The sequence below is a fragment of the Oncorhynchus tshawytscha genome, linkage group LG26, assembly GCF_018296145.1.
Source record: "Oncorhynchus tshawytscha isolate Ot180627B linkage group LG26, Otsh_v2.0, whole genome shotgun sequence".
NCBI classification, from domain to species: Eukaryota; Metazoa; Chordata; class Actinopteri; order Salmoniformes; family Salmonidae; genus Oncorhynchus; species Oncorhynchus tshawytscha.
Genome location: NC_056454.1, coordinates 3,020,149 through 3,042,116, shown reverse-complemented (window position 1 = coordinate 3,042,116; position 21,968 = coordinate 3,020,149). Strand labels below are relative to the sequence as shown.

The 21,968-nt window shown below is 41.2% G+C and overlaps 1 protein-coding gene across 3 annotated transcripts in view; it reads left to right on the top strand.

Annotated features, from left to right (window-relative positions):
* nalcn (sodium leak channel, non-selective) overlaps positions 1-13,990 on the top strand; it is a 277,670-nt gene extending 263,680 nt beyond the window's left edge. For all 3 annotated transcript variants that reach the window (XM_024388657.2, XM_042306734.1, XM_024388656.2), the window contains 7 exons: positions 3,915-4,047; positions 7,055-7,170; positions 7,542-7,699; positions 7,974-8,124; positions 10,239-10,385; positions 10,642-10,753; positions 10,956-13,990. In XM_024388657.2, coding sequence (XP_024244425.1) covers positions 3,915-4,047; positions 7,055-7,170; positions 7,542-7,699; positions 7,974-8,124; positions 10,239-10,385; positions 10,642-10,753; positions 10,956-11,098 — 960 coding nt within the window. In that variant the 3' untranslated portion in view covers positions 11,099-13,990. The remainder of the gene's footprint in view (positions 1-3,914; positions 4,048-7,054; positions 7,171-7,541; positions 7,700-7,973; positions 8,125-10,238; positions 10,386-10,641; positions 10,754-10,955) is intronic.
* The last annotated feature ends 7,978 nt before the right edge of the window (positions 13,991-21,968 follow it).

The window sequence follows — 21,968 nt, the reverse complement described above, 5'->3', positions numbered from 1 at the left end:
GGGGGATGGTGCACGCTATACCCAAAGAGGGCAACGTCATGACAGTGGTGTGTAATGAGGAGAAACCAGACGCTACACTTGACGCATTTATGAAATTGCTTATTAATAAGCATGCACCCATTAAGACAATTACTGTAAAAACTGTTAATCCCTGTGGATTGTTGAGGAATTTAAAAATGGTATGGTTGAGAGGGATGAGGCAAAAGGAATGGCAAATAAGTCTGGCTGCACAACCGATTGGCAAAAGTATTGCAAATTGACAAATCATGTGATTAAACTGAATAAAAAGAAGAAGAAACTACACTAAGAAACAAAGATAAATTATTTAAAGAATGATGGTAAAATTCTTTAGGGCACCTTAAATAAAATTTTGGTCAAAAAGGCAAACTTAGCTCTATAATTCATTGAATCAGATGGCTCATTCATCATGAAACCCACTGATATTGCCAAATACTTTAATAATTTTTTCATTGGCAAGATTAGCACATTTAGGCATGACATGACAGCAACAAACGCTGACACTACACATCCAAGTATAACTAACAAATTATGAAAGACAAGCAATGTAATTTTAAATTCAGTAAAATGAGTGTGGAAGACGTGAAAAAATGATTGTTGTCTATCAACAATGACAAGCTGGATATAAAATACTGAGGATAATAGCGGACAATATTGCCACTACTATTTGCCATATCTTCAATCTAAGCCTACTAGAAATTGTGTGCCCTCAGGCCTGGAGGGAAGCAAAAGTCATTCCGCTACCCAAGAATAGTAAAGCCCCCTTTGGTTGGCATTTGAGTTAGTAAATCAGCCTGTTACCAATCCTTAGTAAACTTTTCGACAAAATTGTGTTTGACCAGATAAAATCCTATTTGACTATAAACAAATTTACAACATACTTTCAGCACGCTCATAGGGAAGGGCACTCAACAAGCACAGCACTTACACAAATGACTGATGATTGGCTGAGAGAAATTGATAATAAAAAGATTGTGGGAGCTATTTTGTTAGACTTCAAGTGCAGCTTTTGACAATATCGATCATAGTCTGCTGCTGGAAAATGTATGTGTTATGGCTTTACACCACCTGCTATATTGTGGATAAAGAGTTACCTGTCTAACAGAACACAGTGTGTTCTTTAATGGAAGCCTCTCCAACATTATCAAGGTAGAATCAGGAATTCCCCTGGGGCAGCTGTCTATGCCCCTTACTTTTTTCAATTTTTACTAATGACATGCCACTGGCTTTGAGTAAAGCCAGTGGCATGTCATTAGTAAAGATTGAAAAATGTATGCGGATGACTCAACACTTTACACGTTGGCTACTAAAGCAACTGAAAAGACTGCAACACTTAAGACTGCAGTTCGTTTCAGAATGGGTGGCAAGGAATAAACCCATTCTGTAATGGGTGGCAAGGAATCCATAATCCTGTAATAAATTATGTGGAAATTGAGCATGTTGAGGTGACTAAACTGCTTGGAGTAACCCTGGATTTTAAACTGTCATGGTCAAAAATGTTTGACACAACAGGAGCTAAGGTGGTGAGAAGTTGTACCTTAATTAAAACGTGCTGCTCTGCCTTTTTAACAGCAATATCCCCAAGGCAGGACCTACAGGCCCTAGTTTTGTCTCACCTGGACTACTCTTCAGTTGTGTGGTCAGGTGGCACAAAGAGGGACCTCTGAAAACAACAATTGGCTCAGAACAGGGCAGCATGGCTGGCGAGATTGTCAGGAAAGATTGACTTCATCAATACTTGTTTTTGTACGAAGTGTTAACATGCTGAATGCACTGAGCTGTCTGTTTAAACTACTAGCACCCAGCTCAGACACCCATGCATACCCTACAAGACATGTCACCAGAGGTCTCTTCACAGTCCCCAAGTCCAGAAAAGACTATGGAAGGTGCACACTACTACATAGAGCAATGGCTACATGGAACTCTATTCCACATCGGGTTACTGATGAATCAGATTTTTTTTTAAAGATAAAATACACCTTATGGAACAGTGGAGACTGTAAAGAGACACACATACAGACACATGCTTACACATACACATGATAAGACATGCACTCTACACACACGTACACATGGATTTTGGATTGTAGATATGTGGTAGTAGAATGGTGGCCTGAAGGAACACACTTACTTGTTTTGAAAAGTGTTATGAAATGTAATGTCATGTAATATTTTAAATTGTATATACAGTGCATTCGGAAAGTATTCAGACCCATTTACTTTTTTTCCACATTCTGATCCGTTACAGCCTTATTCTAAAATTGATTTTAAAAATCAATTTTCATCAATCTACGCACAATGCCCCATGATGACAAACCAGAAACAGGTTTTATAAATGTTTGCTAATTGATAAAAAATACAAAACTGAAATGCCACATTTACATAAGAATTCAGACCCTTTTACGCAGTACTTGAACCTTCAGTACCTTCGGCAGCGATTACGGCCTCAAGTCTTCTAGGGTATGACGCTGACAAGCTTGGCACACCTGTATTTGGGGAACTTCTCCCATTCTTCTCAGCAGACCGTCTCAAGCTCTGTCAGGTTGGATGGGGAAGGTCGCTGCACAGCTATTTTCAGGTCTCTCCAGAGATGTTCGATCTGGTTCAAGTCCGGGCTCTGGCTGGGCCACTCAAGGACATTCAGAGACTTGTCCCTAAGCCACTACTGTGTTGTCTTGGCTGTGTGCTTAGAGTCCTTGTCCATTTGGAAGGTGAACCTTCACCCCAGTCAGAGGTCCTGAGCACTCTAAAGCAGGTTTTCATTAAAGGTCTCTCTGTACTTTGCTCCGTTCATCATCCCCTCAATCCTGACTAGTCTCCCAGTCCCCGCTGTTCTGTGAAGGGAATAATACACAGTGTTGTACAAGATCTTCAGTTTCTTGGCAATTGCTTGCATGTAATAGCCTTCATTTCTCAGAACAAGAATAGTTTTATTGCTTCTTTAATCAGGACAACAGTTTTCAGCTGAGCTAACATAATTGCAAAAGGGCTTTCTAATGATCAATTATCCTTTTAAAATTATAAACTTGGATCAGCTAACACAACGTGCCATTGGAACACAGGTGTGATGGTTTCCAGCTACAATAGTCATTTACAACATTAACAAGGTCCACACTGTATTTCTGATCAATTTGATGTTATTTTAATGGACAAAAAAGTGCTTTTCTTTAAAAAAACAAGGACATTGACCCCAAATGTTTAAACTGTAGTGTACATGAAGAGCACACTTCTCCGGCGTGCCAGTAGACATTGAAGGTGAGCATTTGCCCACTGAAGTTTGTTTTATGACGCTGAACTGCATGTCAGGTCAAGACCCTGTTGAGGACGACGAACATGCAGATGAGCTTCCCGGAGAAGGTTTATGACAGTTGCGCAGAAATTCTTTGGTTGTACAAACCCACAGTTTCATCAGATGTCCGGGTGGCTGGTCTCAGACGATGTGTTGTGTGACAAAACTGCACATTTTAGAGTGGCCTTTTATTGTCCACGGCACAAGGTGCACTTGTGTAATGATCATGCTTGTTGATATGCAACACTTGTCAGGTGGATGGATTATCTTGTCAAATGAGAAATGCTCACTAACAGAGATGGAAAGAAATTTGTGCACAAAAGTTGAGTGAAATAAGGTTTTTGTGGGTATAAGTTCGGTTATCTTTTATTCCAGCTCATGAGACCAACACTTTACATGTTGCGTTTATATTTTTGCTCATTAAATATGACAATATATGCCATTTAGCAGACAGTGTTATCAAAAACGACTTGCGTGCATACATTTTCATAACGTTGGCCCCAGCATAGTTAGATAATTAAATATATTTCAATTCTTTCTGTGGGTTCACGTTGTAGTATGGGGCCTCATGTTGATAACACCGTGTTTGGGATGTTCCCCTCCTCAGGTGCAGCCTCCGTTCTGTACCCCTGATAAGCATCGCTACTGGGAGACGGACTGTGGGAACTACGCAGGGGCACTCATCTACTTTTGCTCCTTCTATGTCATCATTGCTTACATCATGCTTAACCTCCTCGTGGGTAAGTGTGTGTGTGCCCTAATCATATAAGCTTGACTTTGACTTTGAATAAAGCCTTTCCAAATGTGGTGTGTGTGCGAGCGTGCGTGTGCGAGCGTGCATGCGTGTGCATAAGCCACTCATGGTAAAGGACAATTTCCTGTATCATCGCTCAGGCACATATTTCATTTCCTGTGGTACGAGACGTGTGTGACTGTCTCATAAAGCACAATAAACAGTTTAATCTCTCCTCATGACAGTTTAGCACTGTTATTACTGACCTCATCATCAAACCTTGCCATGCAGAAATCTGTGTGTGTGTGTGTGTGTGTGTGTGTGTGTGTGTGTGTGTGTGTGTGTGTGTGTGTGTGTGTGTGTGTGTGTGTGTGTGTGTGTGTGTGTGTGTGTGTGTGTGTGTGTGTGTGTGTGTGTGTGTGTGTGTGTGTGCAAGGACAGTGGCACAGTCTAAATTAATGTCAGGGGTGTTTAGGAAGTGAGCCAACATCAACTCTAGCTATCCATCTCCCTCTGAATATGATCTGGCATATACAGTGGCGCAAAAAAAGTATTTAGTCAGCCACCAATTGTGCAAGTTCTCCCACTTAAAAAGATGAGAGAGACCTGTAATTTTCATCATAGGTACACTTCAACTATGACAGACAAAATGGAAAAAAAAATGTTTTATGAATTTATTTGCAAATGATGGTGGAAAATAAGTATTTGGTCACCTACAAACAAGCAAGATTTCTGTCTCTCACAGACCTGTAACTTCTTCTTTAAGAGGCTCCTCTGTCCTCCACTCATTACCGGTATTAATGGCACCTGTTTGAACTTGTTATCAGTATAAAAGACACCTGTCCACAACCTCAAACAGTCACACTCCAAACTCCACTATGGCCAAGACCAAAGAGCTGTCAAAGGACACCAGAAACAAAATTGTAGACCTGCACCAGGCTGGAAAGACTGAATCTGCAATAGGTAAGCAGCTTGGTTTGAAGAAATCAACTGTGGGAGCAATTAATAGGGAATAGAAGACATACAAGACCACTGATAATCTCCCTCGATCTGGGGCTCCACGCAAGATCTCACCCCATTGGGTCAAAATGATCACAAGAACGGTGAGCAAAAATCCCAGAACCACACGGGGGGACCTAGTGAATGACCTGCAGAGAGCTGGGACCAAAGTAACAAAGCCTACCATCAGTAACACACTACGCCGCTAGGGACTCAAATCCTGCAGTGCCAGACGTGTCCCCCTGCTGAAGCCAGTACCTGTCCAGGCCCGTCTGAAGTTTGCTAGAGAGCATTTGGATGAACCAGAAGAAGATTGGGAGAATGTCATATGGTCAGATGAAACCAAAATATAACTTTTTGGAAAAACTCAACTCGTCGTCTTTGGAGGACAAAGAATGCTGAGTTGCATCCAAAGAACACCGTACCTACTGTGAAGCATGGGGGTGGAAACATCATGCTTTGGGGCTGTTTTTCTGCAAAGGGACCAGGACGACTGATCCGTGTAAAGGTGCCATGTATCATGAGATTTAGAGTGAAAACCTCCTTCCATCAGCAAGGGCATTGAAGATGAAACGTGGCTGGGTCTTTCAGCATGACAATGATCCCAAACACACCGCCCGGGCAACGAAGAAGTGGCTTCGTAAGAAGCATTTCAAGGTCCTGGAGTGGCCTAGCTAGTCTCCAGATCTCAACCCCATAGAAAATCTTTGGAGGGAGTTGAAAGTCCGTGTTGCCCAGCAACAGCCCCAAAACATTACTGCTCTAGAGGAGATCTGCATGGAGGAATGGGCCAAAATACCAGCAACAGTGTGTGAAACCCTTGTGAAGACTTACAGAAAACGTTTGACCTCTGTCATTGCCAACAAAGGGTATAAAACAAAGTGTTGAGATACTTTTGTTGTTGACCAAATACTTATTTTCCACCATCATTTGCAAATAAATTTGTAAATAATCCTACAATGTGATTTTCTGGATTTTTTTTTTCATTTTGTCTGTCAAAATATATATATCATTGTGGTTTTATGGACTGTGTCTGTTAGAGCAACTTGTCCCTTAGATGCCTACAGTGCTTGATGATGTTAGTGTTGTAGGGAAATGACTAAGTATAACATTTCACCAGTCACCAATCATTCACAATCCATTTACTGAAGGCTATAAACATCTAATTGCAGGTGCCGTTAGCCATGTATGGTTCTTCGACCTCTCCAATGCTAGTTGGAGAATATCCCATGAAAGGTGTTATTCCCCAGAAAGAAAAACAAGAATTGATGCTAGAGAACTAACAAAGAGTCACTGACAATAACCAAAATGAAACAGGTGTGGTTTTAAGAGAGGTTCTGAAAGACACTCATGGGGGTGTCCACTGAAAGTTGACTAGCAGCAACTGGGACCTAAAAGACATGAGCGCCCACTAAATTTGCCCAAAAAGAGGCAAACAAAAGAAAAAACCACACCAAACTTAGACAGGAAGCAAACCAAAAAGTGGAACAAAACAAAAACAGGGAAGATCTGATAAAGGATTGTTGGTCTAGGAAATCACATTTGGAGAGCCAACTAAAGGTGTTAACCCTCCACGTTTCTCAAGACCACTGGAGCACTGAACCAGCCACTCTTAAATAGCACCTGGGCCAGCAAGGTAAAGCATCTTTCCACTAACGAGTTGACCAACCAGAACAGGTATAATATATACTGACTAACGAGTTGACCAACCAGAACAGGTATAATATATACTGACTAACGAGTTGACACCAGTGAGTGCGCCCCACGTGCTAATGTGCTAGCATCCAACTTCAAAATATAAATGGATAAGCCAGATCCTGTAACAAAGGTGATAAATCAGTAAACATAATTGGAGCGTAAAGGCGTAAAAGTCAGTATGGTAGCAAATTCTAGATGTAAATAACTCTTGCATGAGATGTCATTGTTGTGTCCCAGACATATCTGCTGCATGTAAGTATACTACATTGAAATGTTCAGACATGTGAGAGAACCCCAGATATGTGTGTGTTTTGCAGCCATCATTGTGGAGAACTTCTCTCTCTTCTACTCCACTGAGGAGGACCAGCTACTGAGCTACAACGACCTCCGACACTTTCAGATTATCTGGAACAATGTGGATGACAAGAGAGAGGTGAGTGAGAGAGAGAGAGAGAGAGAGAGGGAACCTTGTGGGGAGTGAAGGTTTGGAAGTGGATGAAAGCTGGAGAGATAGATAGAGTGAGAGAAAGGAGAGATACAGAGAGAGCGGGAGAAACCAACTGATATGATAGGGAAGAAACCATGTGGAGACGCAAGGGTTGGAAGTGGGGAAGAGCTGGAGAGATGGATGGAGGGAGAGTGAGAGAAAGGAGAGATACAGAGAGAGCGGGAGAAACCAACTGATATGATAGGGAAGAAACCATGTGGAGATGCAAGGGATGGAAGTGGAGAAGAGCTGGAGGGATGGAGGGAGGAAAAGAAAAGTCTGGACAGGTAGGGTGACCTTTATCCACTCTCTCTCAGGGAGTGATCCCAACATCGCGGGTGAAATTCCTGCTGCGTCTGCTGAGGGGCAGGCTAGAGGTAGACCTGGATAAGGACAAGCTGCTATTCAAACACATGTGCTATGAGATGGAGAGGCTGCACAACGGAGGGGACGTCACCTTCCACGACGTGCTCAGGTGACAATAGCACACACACATAGACACACTTTCCACAACGTGCACACTAAACACACATGCTTAATACTAATATAAGTTTTTTTGTGTGTGTGGGGGGGGGGGCTGTATTGTTTCCCACAGTGTGTTTTCATATTGTTCTGTAGACCTATTTAGTTCTTGTAAAACATTATATAGTTGTCGTTTATTAGGATGTATTTTAGCCCACAGTTATTTTAGCCCACAGTTATGTCATTCTTCTCTTCTTTCTCTTCCATGTCCTCCTGTGTTTCTGCAGTATGTTGTCATACCGTTCAGTGGATATCAGGAAGTCTCTACAGCTGGAGGAGCTGCTGGCTAGAGAGCAGCTGGAGTACACCATAGAAGAAGAGGTGGCCAAGCAGACCATACGCATGTGGCTCAAGAAGTGCCTCAAACGCATCCGTGCTGTAAGAGATCCAAACATTAAGAACACCATACTTTATTGACTTGCACCCCCTCCCCCCTCCTTTTGCCTTAAGCACCGCCCCAATTCGTCTGGGCATTCCTCAGGGATGCTGGCCCATGTTGACTCCAATGCTTTCCACAGTTGTCAAGTTGGCTGGATCTGCTTTGGGTGGTGGATCATGTCGTGTCACTTTTTTGGTTACTATATGATTCCATATGTGTTATTTCATAGTTTTAATGTCTTCACTATTATTCTACAATACAGAAAATAGTACAAATTAAGAGAAACCCTGGAATGAGTAGGTGTGTCCAAAATTTTGACTCGTAATGTGTATATACAGTATATATTATACTTTTTCCAACAATTGTTTACAGACAGATTATTTTACTTATAATTCACTGTATCACAATTCCAGTAGGTCAGAAGTTTACATATACTAAGTTGACTGTGCCTTTAAACAGCTTGGAAAATTCCAGAAAATTAAGTCATGGCTTCAGCAGCTTCTGATAGGCTAAATGACATCATTTAAGTCAATTGGAGGTGTACCTGTGGAAGTATTTCAAGGCCTACCTTCAAACTCAGGGCCTCTTTGCTTGACATCATGGGAAAATCAAAGGAAATCAGCCAAGACATCAGAAAAACATTGTAGACCTCCACAAGTCTGGTTCATCCTTGGGAGCAATTTCCAGCCGTCATACCGCTCAGGAAGGAGACGCGTTCTGTCTCCTAGAGATGAACATACTTTGGTGCAAAAAGTGCAAATCAATCCCAGAACAACAGCAAAGGACCTTGTGAAGATGCTGGAGGAAACAGGTACAAAAATATCTATATCCACAGTAAAACGAGTCCTATATCCACATAACCTGAAAGGCTGCTCAGCAAGGAAGGAGCCACTGCTCCAAAACCGCCATAAATTAGCCAGACTACAGTTTGCAACTGCACATGGGGACAAAGATCATACTTTTTGGAGAAATGTCCTCTGGTCTGATGAAACAAAAATAGAACTGTTTGGCCATAATGACCATCGTTATGTTTGGAGGAAAAAGGGGGAGACTTGCAAGCCGAAGAACACCATCCAAACCGTGAAGCACGGGGGTGGCAGCATCATGTGGTGGGGGTGCTTTGCTGCAGGAGGAACTGGTGCACTTCACAAAATAGATGGCATCATGAGGTAGGAAAATTATGTGGATATATTGACGCAACATCTCAAGACATCAGTCAGGAAGTTAAAGCTTGGTCGCAAATGGATCTTCCAAATGGACAATGACCCCAAGCATACTTCCAAAGTTGTGGCAAAATGGCTTAAGGACAACAAAGTCCAGGTATTGGAGTGGCCATCACAAAGCCCTGACCTCATCCTATAAAACATTTGTGGGCAGAACTGAAAAAGCGTGTGCAAGCAAGGAGGCCTACAGACCTGACTCAGTTACACCAGCTCTGTCAGGAGGAATTGGCCGAAATTCACCCAACTTATTGTGGGAAGCTTGTGGAAGGCTACCCAAAACATTTGACCCAAGTTAAACAATTTAAAGCCAATGCTACCAAATACTAATTAAGTTTATGTAAAATTCTGTCCCACTGGGAATGTGATGAAAGAAATAAAAGCTGAAATAAATCATTCTCTCTACTATTATTCTGACATTTCACATTCTTAAAATAAAGTGGTGACCCTAACTGACCTAAGACAGGGAATTTTTAGGAGGATTAAATCTCAGGAATTGTGAAAAAGTGAGTTTAAATGCATTTGGCTAAGGTGTATGTAAACTTCCGACTTCAACTGTATACACACACACAAACACACACGAAGTGAGTTGATTGTTCTTGTGGACTTACTGCTTTGTGCTGTCAGGTGTTTTGTGAGGACCCACTGCACTCGCTCTCCTACAGTAACAGCAACAGTCATGCTTGAAGGAACTGCCAATTGTGTAGTTTTGTATTTTGAGAGAACCAATTGTTCTGTTTAGTTTTGTGAGGATCCACTCCCCTGTCACTTCCCCTACAAAATACACAGAAGTCATGTTTGTATACACTGTTCCATAGCTTTTGTGGTTTGTTCTGTGCTGTATAGTGTCCTTTGAGGACTCTCTCTTTGAGGACTCTCTCTCTCTGCTACAGAAGCAGCAGCAGTCGTGCAGCATCATCCACAGCCTGAGAGAGAGCCAGCAGCAGGAGCTCAGTCGCTTCCTCAACCCCCCCAGCATACAGACCACCCTGCCTAGTGAGGACATCAACGCTAACCAGGACCATTCAACACAGCCAGAGGTACACACACGCGCGCACACAATCACACACACACACACACGCACAAACATTAATTGAACCACACACACCTCACACCAGCAAGATGGATAAGATGGTAGAGTTTCTATGGTAAGGTTTTCTGTACAGTCTGTAGTAGGTACTCATATGCCAGGTAATAAACCCCCAGTACAATTTTTTGGGTGAATGCTCATAACAGGAAATTATACAATGTTTCATACTTGTACTATAAATCTTTTCTACACCTACCTACCTGTAGTTGAGTGGTCTCCAACAGCTGCTGAGTCCTACTCTGTCAGACCGTGGGGGATACAGACAGGACTCCTCAGAACGCCCTCAGAGGAAACTGGGACAGTGGAGACTACCTGCAGGTCAGTCACGTTTGTGTATGTGCGCTCGTGTGTGTGTGTGCAGTGTCAACAAAGATCAACTCTGTGCTCACAAAACCAATGTGACTGACCAGTGTCAATGTGTGTCGAACCATGTCATCTGCATGACTAAACTATAACATTGGAGCAATGCTGTATGCCAACAGATTCTCACATACTGTCTCTTCTCTCTCTATCTGTCCAGGTCGTACCAGTGTCAAGTCCATGGTGTGTAAGATGAACCCTGTGAGTGACGAAGCCTCCTCGGGGTCAGAGGTCAAGAAATGGTGGACGCGTCAGCTGACCGTTGAGAGTGACGAGAGTGGTGATGACCTCATAGATATTTAAAGGGGAAACTCAGAAAATTCAACCATGCTCACATATGGAACGAGAACTAGGATAGACAACTATAGCTCTGAGCGCTCAGTGTCAACACAGTACTCTGGTGGTTGAAACGTTTCTTAAAACGTTCTTTCAAGGTTTTTTCAAGCATATCCCATTCATACTTGACTGATTGGGGAAGTGACAGCGTGGACATCCTCCTCGCAAGTCTCCATCAGCAGCCATCTTACATCTGTGGGACGTTATGATCAGTTTTTTCTCAAAATGGTGGCTTGTGGACACAGGAAAATGTCTCTTGATTTGCAGTTAAGGCCATTTCAAGAACGTTGATTGTTAGAAACAACGCTTTAGCTGTTTGGTTTAAAGACTCTATATGAATGTACAAAGCCAATCCCATGACACCATTAATTCCTATGTGAAGACTCAATAGCCCATTTGAAGCCAAAAAAGTAAGTTAAGATGGCGTCTATAGAATACATAACATACGCAGTTTGAGCTACTCCAGGAAGTGATATTGCAGGCTAGCTCAGTGCTTCCCCATCTCATTGAGTATCAATGTTAAAGTCCGACCGGGATACTGCAGGCTGCAATTTGCAACTAAAACGAGGCAACAATAAACAAGTCGTCCCCCTTGGGCCAATCCGTGTAATTTTGTAAGTGATGGATCTGTATGGCAAGACTCATCATTCACCCAAGCTTCATCAAAATCGGGCAAGTGGTATCTGAGATTTTGTGTGTGACTTATGCATGTACACTTGATTACCACAGGGTTTTGGCCAATTAGTGTAATTTTGGAAATGGCGGATCTATGTAGCAAGACGCATCATTCACCCAAGTTTAGTCAAACTCGGGCCAGTGGTGTCTGATAAATCGTGTGGGTAAGCTAGACTCATATCCCTGAGCATGGGTGCCACATTTAATCACTTAGTCAAACAGATCAAGAGATATAAACATGTACCTGTTATTGCGCCACCGTGTAGTCGATATGATTGTTCTTGCATATGTTGAGTTTAAACAGTGTTTGCAACATGTGTACCAAATATTGTTACAATACGGATACCCTTAACTGATTTAAATGCATTTATGTGCCAGACCATGTTGTTTTAGGTACTAGTCTGGAAAGGAATGCGTTGAGGGACCTTTTCCCAATGATGCCACATATCAAGTTTCGTGCAGATCGGTCATTCGGTGCCAGAGGAATAGCGTTTTAAGATCAAGTTTCGTGCAGATCAGTCATTCGGTGCCTGAGGAGTAGCATTTTAAGGTCATGTTTCGTGAAGATCGGTCATTCAGTGCCAGAGGAGTAGTGTTTTAAGATCAGGTTTTGTGTAGATCGGTCATTCAGTGCCAGAGGAGTAGTGTTTTAAGATCAAGTTTCGTGTAGATCGGTCATTCAGTGCCAGAGGAGTAGTGTTTTAAGATCAGGTTTTGTGTAGATCGGTCATTCAGTGCCAGAGGAGTAGTGTTTTAAGATCAAGTTTCGTGCAGATCGGTCATTCAGTGCCTGAGGAGTAGCGTTTTTTTTTTAAATCACAAAATTCTAAATTGAGGAAAATCCATCATGGCAGACCTTATGGCTCCCTGAGGCAAATGTTTTCCTTGTGAGGAGAGGGACCTATGTCCCGAATTTCATGACTTTAGGTCAAATGGGGTTAGCGGTGTGACCATTCAAAGATTGCATTTTCAATTGCTTGTTATAGCGCCACCATCTGGCCAATCAGTGTAATTTTGTAAATTACTGATCTCTATGGCAAGACGCATCATTCAATAAGTTTTGTCCAAATCTGGCCAGTGCTGTTTGAGATATTGCATGTAACAAACATACTAACAGACGGAGACAGATCCAGAGTCCCCCCTCCCCTTCGCGATTTCATCGTGGGGGTCATTTGTCCTTATAACTTCTTCTGTGTGCGATTTTAAAACAATTGGTTCAAGGACACACATCTGGTGTAATAGAAACAATTATTGGTACCATGATTGTCTTCACAAAGATTGCCCTTTTCCCATTCACTGTAAGTGGAGATCCTGTTTTCTGCAAACAATGCCTGCAGTATCGCGGTCGACCTTGAACTTTGTGGCTTCAATGAGAGGGGGCAGTCGTTCTCCCCTGGTTTGGTGGCTCACAAGCACATCAAAAAGGGTCAATGCCTCAATGCAAAGTTTTGGAACCACTGATTTTAGAGTCCCATTGACATCTGTACTTTTCCATGTTGATGTTTTTCTATGCAGGAAGTTTTTATAGTGTCCATTAAACAGAACCTCTATGTGGTACCCTGTCACGACAACCTTTGATTAGCATCACTGTCCTTTTAGTTGTGAATGTCAGGGAGTGTTTATCGGGAAATACAAAATGAGAGTCTACTAGCTACATGACATTGTGTCATCTTGCTATTATATCGTTTTAGGAGATTATTTTATTACAATATAGCTATACAATACCACACCAAAACAATGGATACATATTAATTGTATGTTGTTGCTGTAACTTTAATTTATGAAATATGATGATTGAAATGCTTGAACTTTATAGCTATAGTTCCGTGTGATTCCCCTGTTGTCTTTGTTAATTGTGCCTGTGTCTCTCCCAGTCTCCAGTGTTTCATTGTACACTTACTGTCAGTTTGCTTATAACCACTTAATTCTATCCGAATCCAGGTTTCTTGTTCTGTAGTAGAACAACCCAAAGGAAAATAGTTATAATTAAAGGGTGAAAGGAAATATGTTGGTACATGACTGTGAATGTTCTTTCAGATTAAATTAATTTATGTGTGGAATTGTGTGGGCAAAAATATCAGATATATTTTATAAACTATAGCATATAAATACATGTTGGTTTGTTTGTACAGTATTGCATAATTTCAAATAAAGGCCTTTTGGCACCAACAGTGAGCTCCAAAAGTATTGGGACAGTGACATTTGTTGTTGTTTTGGCTCTGTACTCCAGCACTTTGGATTTGAAATGATACAAATAATTTCATCCATATCGGGTGAACCGTTTAGAAATGACTCCACTTTATGTACATAGAAAAGGGGGATACCTAGTCAGTTGTACAACTGAATGCATTCAACTAAAATGGGTTTTTCGCATTTAACCCAACCCCTTTGAATCAGAGAGATGCAGGGGGGCTACCTTAATCGACATCCACGCCATTGGCGCCCGGGGAATAGTGGGTTGACAGCCTTGCTCAGGTGGCAGAATGACATATTTTTACCTTGTCAGCTCTGGGGATTCGATCCAGCAACCTTTCGGTTACTGGCCCAACGTTCTTACCCGCCAGAAATGAATGGTAAATAATGTATTGTGTCATTTTGGAAATAATATACAAATAATCATTATTTGTAAATAATAATAGAATATGTGAATGCTGCCATGATTACTGATAATCCTGAATGAATTGTGAATAATGATGAATGAGAAAGTTAGACTCTCAAATATCATACCCCCAATATTTTTTGGGGGGGTATGATATTTGTGCTTCTGTAGCTTTCTCTAACATCATTATTCACGATTAATTCAGGATCATCTATAATCATGGTAGCATTCACGTTAATGTAGAAGTGTAGAAACAGATTCTATACCTGTAACTCAAAAATGACACTACATATTTACCTTTAATTTCTATTGGGCACAAAATAATATGAAACCTGTGCTAGGAATATAGGACAAAATACTGAACTTTTCACTACTTTAATACAGATATGTGATTTTCTCCCAATACTTTTGGTTCCCTAAAATGGGAGGAATATGCACAAAAAGTGTTGTAATTTCTAAACTGCTAACCTAATATGGATGAAAATACCCTCAAATTAAAGCTGACATTCTGCATTTTGTATAATTTAAAATCCAAAGTAGTAGGTGCCAAGCTCACCGGTTTGAGTGTGTCAAGAACTGCAACGCTCCTGGGTTTTTCACACTCAACAGTTTCAGGGTGTATCAAGAATGGTCCACCACCCAAAGGACATCCAGCCAATTCGACAGAACTGTGGGAAGCATTGGAGTCACAATGCTTCCCTGTGGAAAAGCATCCCTGTGGAACGCTTTTGGCACCTTGTAGTCCATGCCCTGACAATTTGAGGTTGTTCTGAGGGCATAAGGGGGTGCAACTCAATATTACTGTTTTGTACACTCAGTGCCATTATTACCTTCACTTGATGAAGTATCTTATATTCTTATATAAAACATGAGGAAGGGGGCAGTACTGCTAGGGTAGACAGTAGGTCTTTGTAGATAGAATGTGCTATTTGGTTAAAGGGGTAAATTGATCATCAAATAGAAAGGAGGAATAAGGCACTCTTCATATAAATTAAAATGCCTTTATTTGTATGGCATGTTCAGTGAAACAAAGATTTTTTGTAACTTTTATTTATCAGGGGGTCCTGCAGCACCCCTACATCCCCCGGCTATGTCTCATTGTCCATTTACGCAGCATGCTCCTATCATTGATATTGTCTGAGCCTGCCGGCACACGATGAGCTTTAAAAAATGTTTTTTTAGCATGTTTTAATTCATCTAATAAAATCAATCAATCCATCATTCAGCTTTCTTAGCCTAGCATTTTGTGTACCAATATATCATTGCACTCTAACCTCTCAATCCCAAATCAGCCCCTAGTGTCTCCCCCCTAGGTACTTGTGTAGATCTGAGAGGATTTGATAGGTGTAAGAAATTTGGTGGCAGCTCCATCTTGCCCTCTGATAGGCCAGGTGGAATATTTGCCATGTTTACGGACACCTATCCAATCCTGTCAGATCTCCATAAGTGCCTTACATCTAGAATCTAGACGGTAGGGGCTTTGGGTTGATTTGAGATTAGGGTACTTTTCACTGGGTATCTGGATGAAGGCCAACATGACTTCCTTCTCGTGATGCAAGCGTGTTTTGGTTCATGGGCCCTATTCACCTAATCTCTTTTCATGTACCTGGATGTATAAAGCATATCGGTATGAGGAAGAAGACAATTGAGTTGGTTAGCTAGGGGGATAGTTGAGAAGACGGATGCTCTTTTAACGGTTTTCAGAACACATCTGCAGCCAAACACTGCAGTGTTGACTGTTCCCTGCTATTTCCTAGGAGACAGTGCCATCTGCTGGGTGGATGGTGTACTATTAGTTATTGAAACGGGTGGGGAGTGCCTTGGTGTGTTGTGCTGCCCTGTGTTATGCAGTCAACGCTGTCGTCCTGAAGAGATGTGTTGTGTCATATTTTGTTGGGTACAGGGTTAAATGCAGTCTAACTAACCGATGGTGACCGTATGGTTATCCACTGTGACGGTGTTGGTTTGTGTTATCTTATATTGTCTTGTGTTTTTATGCTATATTATCTTACCGAACAATGATGACAGTATGATCACAGTATGATGTGAGGACAATATTAGCATTACATTTAAGTCAGTTTTTACTCTCTCCTCTTTGGTCACTGTGAGAGTTCCACATGTTGTATCTGAACGTGGTGACATGCCTAATGGTGCTAACCGGAGAAATGTAATTGATATTCCTACTTTGTTTTCTTTTCCTAATAGGTATAATCCAATCTTTGAGTCTCCTGTTGCTCTGAAATCTCAAAGTAATTTGACTTGTATTGATTTTAAATGCAGAAAAGGTTTTACATTTTGACATCTTAACATTCGTAGTCTACAGTATTATCTAATATCGATCATGTCAAGATCTGGGCTCTCAAGCAGACACTGATATTTGTATTTTATCTGAAACCTGGTTAACTGATAATACCCTGGACTCTGACGTTTCTATGGATGGTTACAATGTGTTTAGGGCTGGTAGGAAAGGCAAACGTGGTGGTGTTGCTATTTACACAAATAATCTTCTTTCTGTGTCTCTGTTGAAGGCTACGTTCAGTCCTAAACCATTTCAATTGTTGCCTTTAAGTCTTCAGTTTAAGTCTTCAGTCTTCAAACTCAAAAATAACAGTTATAGGAATCTATCGTCCACCCTCCGCCAAGAAGTGTGTATTAAACAAACTCACTGATTTAATTGCCATTTTTACTACCCCAGAGGTGTTGATCGCTGGAGATTTTAATATTGCACGGGGAACGCAGGATTCTGACTGTTTAAAGGCTTTTTGTACTCATCTAAATTTGTCTCAGCTGATTACAAAGCCCACTCGTCCAAACTTAAAGGACCCTATGAAATCGACTTTGATTGACCTCATATTTACACATATTCCAGAGAAATGTGCTGGGAGTCTGGTATTTGCTTTGGATATTAGTGACCACTGTCCCATTGTGTGTTTCAGGGATATAGAGATGCCTAGATCCAAACCTCGTTTTATCAACAAGAAGAATTTTAAACATTTCAATGAACAGGCCTTCTTTTGTGACCTTTATTTAGGTAACTTTGATTGTACTGCATCTATACCTGACCCAGATTGGGCTCTGAACCACTTCTCAAATGTTTTCAATTGTATTGTAGATATACATGCTCCCTTTAAAAAACTGATAATTAAATTATTATTGTCCTTGGTTCCATCCAGAGCTATCTGAACTCATACACAACAGAGATGCTGCCGGAGCCAAAGCTAGATTCCCAGACTCGGGCCCAGGTTGGCAGCCTTTTAGGCAATTGATAAATCTGTGTGTAAAACTAGTTAAAAAAACATCTGATTATTATTTCAATAAACTATCTGAATGTACACTGAAAGGTTGTGTCTCCTTTTCTCACCCCCAATAAATTAATTTAGATTCTGGCCCTATTACTGACAAAATTGATATCATTAAATAATTTAATCAACATTTTATCTTTGGGGCTATATCCTTGAAAGTATTTCAAAGCAAGCTCTTGAAAAGAGTAGTTTGGATGTAGATGGTGAAAATCTATTGAATGATACTGAAAATGCTGGTCAGGAGATTTCTTTTTGGAAATTCACTGATAAAACAACGTCCTGGATGCTTTACTAAAATTTGAGGGAAAGAATCCACAGGGGCAGATCATTTGGAGCCTGTTCTGCTTAAGTGTGCAGCTCCCTTTATTGCTGGCTTAGTGGCTCACAGTTTTTATTTAACATTGTTATTCCAAAAGCATGGAAATCAGTGTATGTCCTGCCACTCCACAAGGGTGGGGATACAAATGATGTTGACAACTATCGCCCCTTTTCAAGACTACCTTCTTTAGCTAGGATTTTTGAATCCTTGGTTGATGTACAACTTTGTTCCTTTTTATCTGATAATTGTATTTTTAATATAAACCAATCAGGGTTTAGGCCTGGTGTAATGAATACGATGGGAGACAGAGAGCTGGTTTCAAGCGCAGGAGGTGTTTATTTGTAAAGGACCACAGGAGGAGGCAGGTAGCTGGGTCCAGGGGCAGGCAGAAGGTCATACACAGGGAGTCCAAACAGGTAACGGTACAGGCGGGGTAAAGGCTAATGATGTAGTACAGGCAGGGAACAGGAAAAAATAAAAGTGTATCTGTCACGAGAATTTTCAATCCCAATGATGATAACTAAACAATTATTTAAGCTTTGACCAATCCCCGAGGTTTGTAAGGCCCTGGGTTTAATAATAATTAGGCAAAGACTCAGCTTATGCAAAAGGTCCGTACGGTTTATTCAGAGAACGTTCTGAAATCCAAAAGTGCAATGACATGTCTTTTTATAACTCCCACCCCCTACCGACTTACACGCACATACAGACACACAAACAGTAGGGGGATCACACGCACACACAGACACACAAACAGTAGGTGGGCTGTATCTTTCCCCACAGTCCACATTCCTCGTTTATCACTATCAAGCTGACAGTTCCATTCCGTTCCCTCCCACCCTACATTAGAGGGACCTTGACAGGACTCCCTTTCCTGTCGTTTTTAGAGTTCTAACCAGGTCAGGTCATACATAGTTTAATTGTTCTCTGTGTTTTCTTAGTCATACACACACATTTCTACTTCATACACACACATTTCTACGTCCCAACCAAACCAACTTAAAGTCTTATTGGACTTTAAGATTATCACTCTAAATATTCATTATACATGTTGCATAATCTAATAATTACATTTCAGGGTGGAACTCTTCAGTCATTACCTTAAACATATACATTCCCTTATCAGTATCAAAACAAACAATACCTCACAATGATGGGGTGCAAAGAACTGACCTAAATAGTGTGTGATAATGACATACGGGTGTGTGAACAGGTGATCAGAATTCAGGTGATTGGGATCTGGAGAGTGAGCTGAGTTCAGGGGATCTATGTGTTTGAGAGTGTGAGTTGGAAGCAGACGCTACACCTGGACATAGTACTACCACAGCAACCATGCCAGTTGTTAATGATCTTGTCAATGCCTTGGATGCTAAAAATAGCTGTGCTGCCTTGTTTATTGACCTGTCGAAGGCATTTGACAATGTTGATCATTCTGTTTTGCTGAAGAAGTAATCAAGAATAGGCCTGGGATATACAGCCTGTTTATGGATTCAGATTTATCTTAGCGACAGAACTCAGGTCATCTTGACAGATAGGGTTAAATCTGAATTTCTTGAGATTCAAAAAGGTATTCCTCAGGGTTCTATTTGGGGTCCATGATTGTTCACTTTGTATATTAATGACATAGGAAACACTGTTAATACTTGTAACATTCATCTCCATGCAGATGACACCGTTTTGTGTTCCTGTGCCACCTCAGTGCAGCAGGCCATTCGTGAACTTCAGCATGACTTTGATTCAATGTTTCCCCTTAACCTTTCTGGGAAATTCGGGACGGTAGCGTCCCACCTCAACAACAGCCAGTGAAAGTGCAGGGCGACAAATTCAAAACAAAAGAAATCCCATAATTAAAATTCCTCAAACATACAAGTATTTCACACCATTTTAAAGATAAACTTGTTGTAAATCCAGCCACTGTGTCCGATTTTTAAAAGGCTTTAGGACGAAAGCACACCAAACGATTATGTTAGGTCTGCACCTAGTCACAGAAAAACATTTTTCCAGCCAAAGAGAGGAGTCACAAAAAGCAGAAATAGAGATAAAATGAATCACTAACTTTTGATGATCTTCATCAGATGAAATTCATAGGACTTCATGTTACACAATACATGTATGTTTTGTTCGATAAAGTTCCTATTTATATACAAAAATCTCAGTTTACATTGGCATGTTACGTTCAGTAATGGTTTGTTTCCAAAACATCCGGTGATTTTGCAGAGAGCCATATCAATTTACAGAAATCCTCATAATAAACTGATAAAACATACAACTGTTATGCATGAAACTTTAGATAAACTTCTCCTTAACCGCTGTGTCAGATTTCAAAAAAGCTTTACCGAAAAAGCACACCATGCAAAAATCTGAGTACAGCGCTCAGACAACAAAACAAGCCATACAGATATCCGCCATGTTGTGGAGTCAACAAAGACAGAAATAGCATTATAAATATTAACTTACCTTTGATGATCTTCATCAGAATGCACTCCCAGGAATCCCAGTTCCACAATAAATGTTTGATTTGTTCGATAAAGTTCATCATTTATGTCCAAATACCTCCAATTTCACAACGCGCGGGCAAGTCCAGGCGAAGGTTCAGACGAAATGTCGTATTACAGTTCGTAGAAACATGTCAAACGAAGTATAATAATCTTTAGGATGTTTTTAGGATGTTTTTATCAAAAATCTTATCATAAATCTCAATAGTGTTCGAACTGGAGAATTCCTTTGTCTGTAGAAATGCAATGGAACGCAAGCTAACTCTCACGTGAGCGCGCGTGATCAGCTTATGCCACTCTGGCAGACCTCTGAGTCATTCAGCTCCCATTCCCCCCTCCTTCACAGTAGAAGCATCAAACAAGGTTCTAAAGACTGTTGACATCTAGTGGAAGCCTTAGGAAGTGCAACATTACCCCATAGACACTGTATATTCGAAAGGCAATGACTTGAAAATCTACAACCCACAGATTTCCCACTTCCAGGTTGGATTTTTCCTCAGGTTTTTGCCTGCCATATGAGTTCTGTTATACTCACAGAAATCATTCAAACTGTTTTAGAAACGTCAGAGTATTTTCTATCCAAATATACTAATAATATGCATATATTAGCAACTGGTCCTGAGTAGCAGGCAGTTTACTCTGGGAACCTTATTCATCCAAGCTACTCAATACTGCTCCCCAGTCCCAAATAAGTTAAACCACTCGAGTGTTGCTTTAGCAGTATGCTTAGGGTCATTGTCCTGCTGGAAGGTGAACCTCCATCTCAGTCTCAAATCTCTGGAAGACTGAAACAGGTTTCCCTCAAGAATTTCCATGTATTTAGCGCCATCCATCATTCCTTCAATTCTGACCAGTTTCCCAGTCCCTGCAGATGAAATACATTCCCACAGCATGATGAGAGGTGTTGGGTTTGCGCCAGACATAGCATTTTTTGATGGACAAAAAGCTACATTTTTGTCTCATCTGACCAGAGTACCTTCTTCCATATGTTGGGGGAGTCTCCCACATGCCTTTTTGGACAACCACCAAACGTGTTTGCTTACTTTTTTTTCTTAAAGCAATGGCTTTTTTTCTGGCCAGTCTTCCGTAAAGCCCACCTCTGTGGAGTGCACAGCTTAAAGTGGTCCTACCGACAGATACTCCAATGAAAGAGCCTTCCCCAAACTGTTGCCACAAAGTTGTTTGCACAGAATCGTCTAAAATGTCATTGTATGCTGTAGCGTTAAGATTTTCCTTTACTGGAACTAAGGGGCCTAGGCCGAACCATGAAAAACAGCCCCAGTTCGTCATTCCTCCTCCACCAAACTTTACAGTTGGCACTATGCACTGGGGCAGGTAGTGTTCTCCTGGCATCCGCCAAACCCAGATTCGTCCGTCGAACTGCCAGGTGGCAGTAAAAACCCATTTCATGAAACTCCCGACGAACAGATACTATGCTGATGTTACT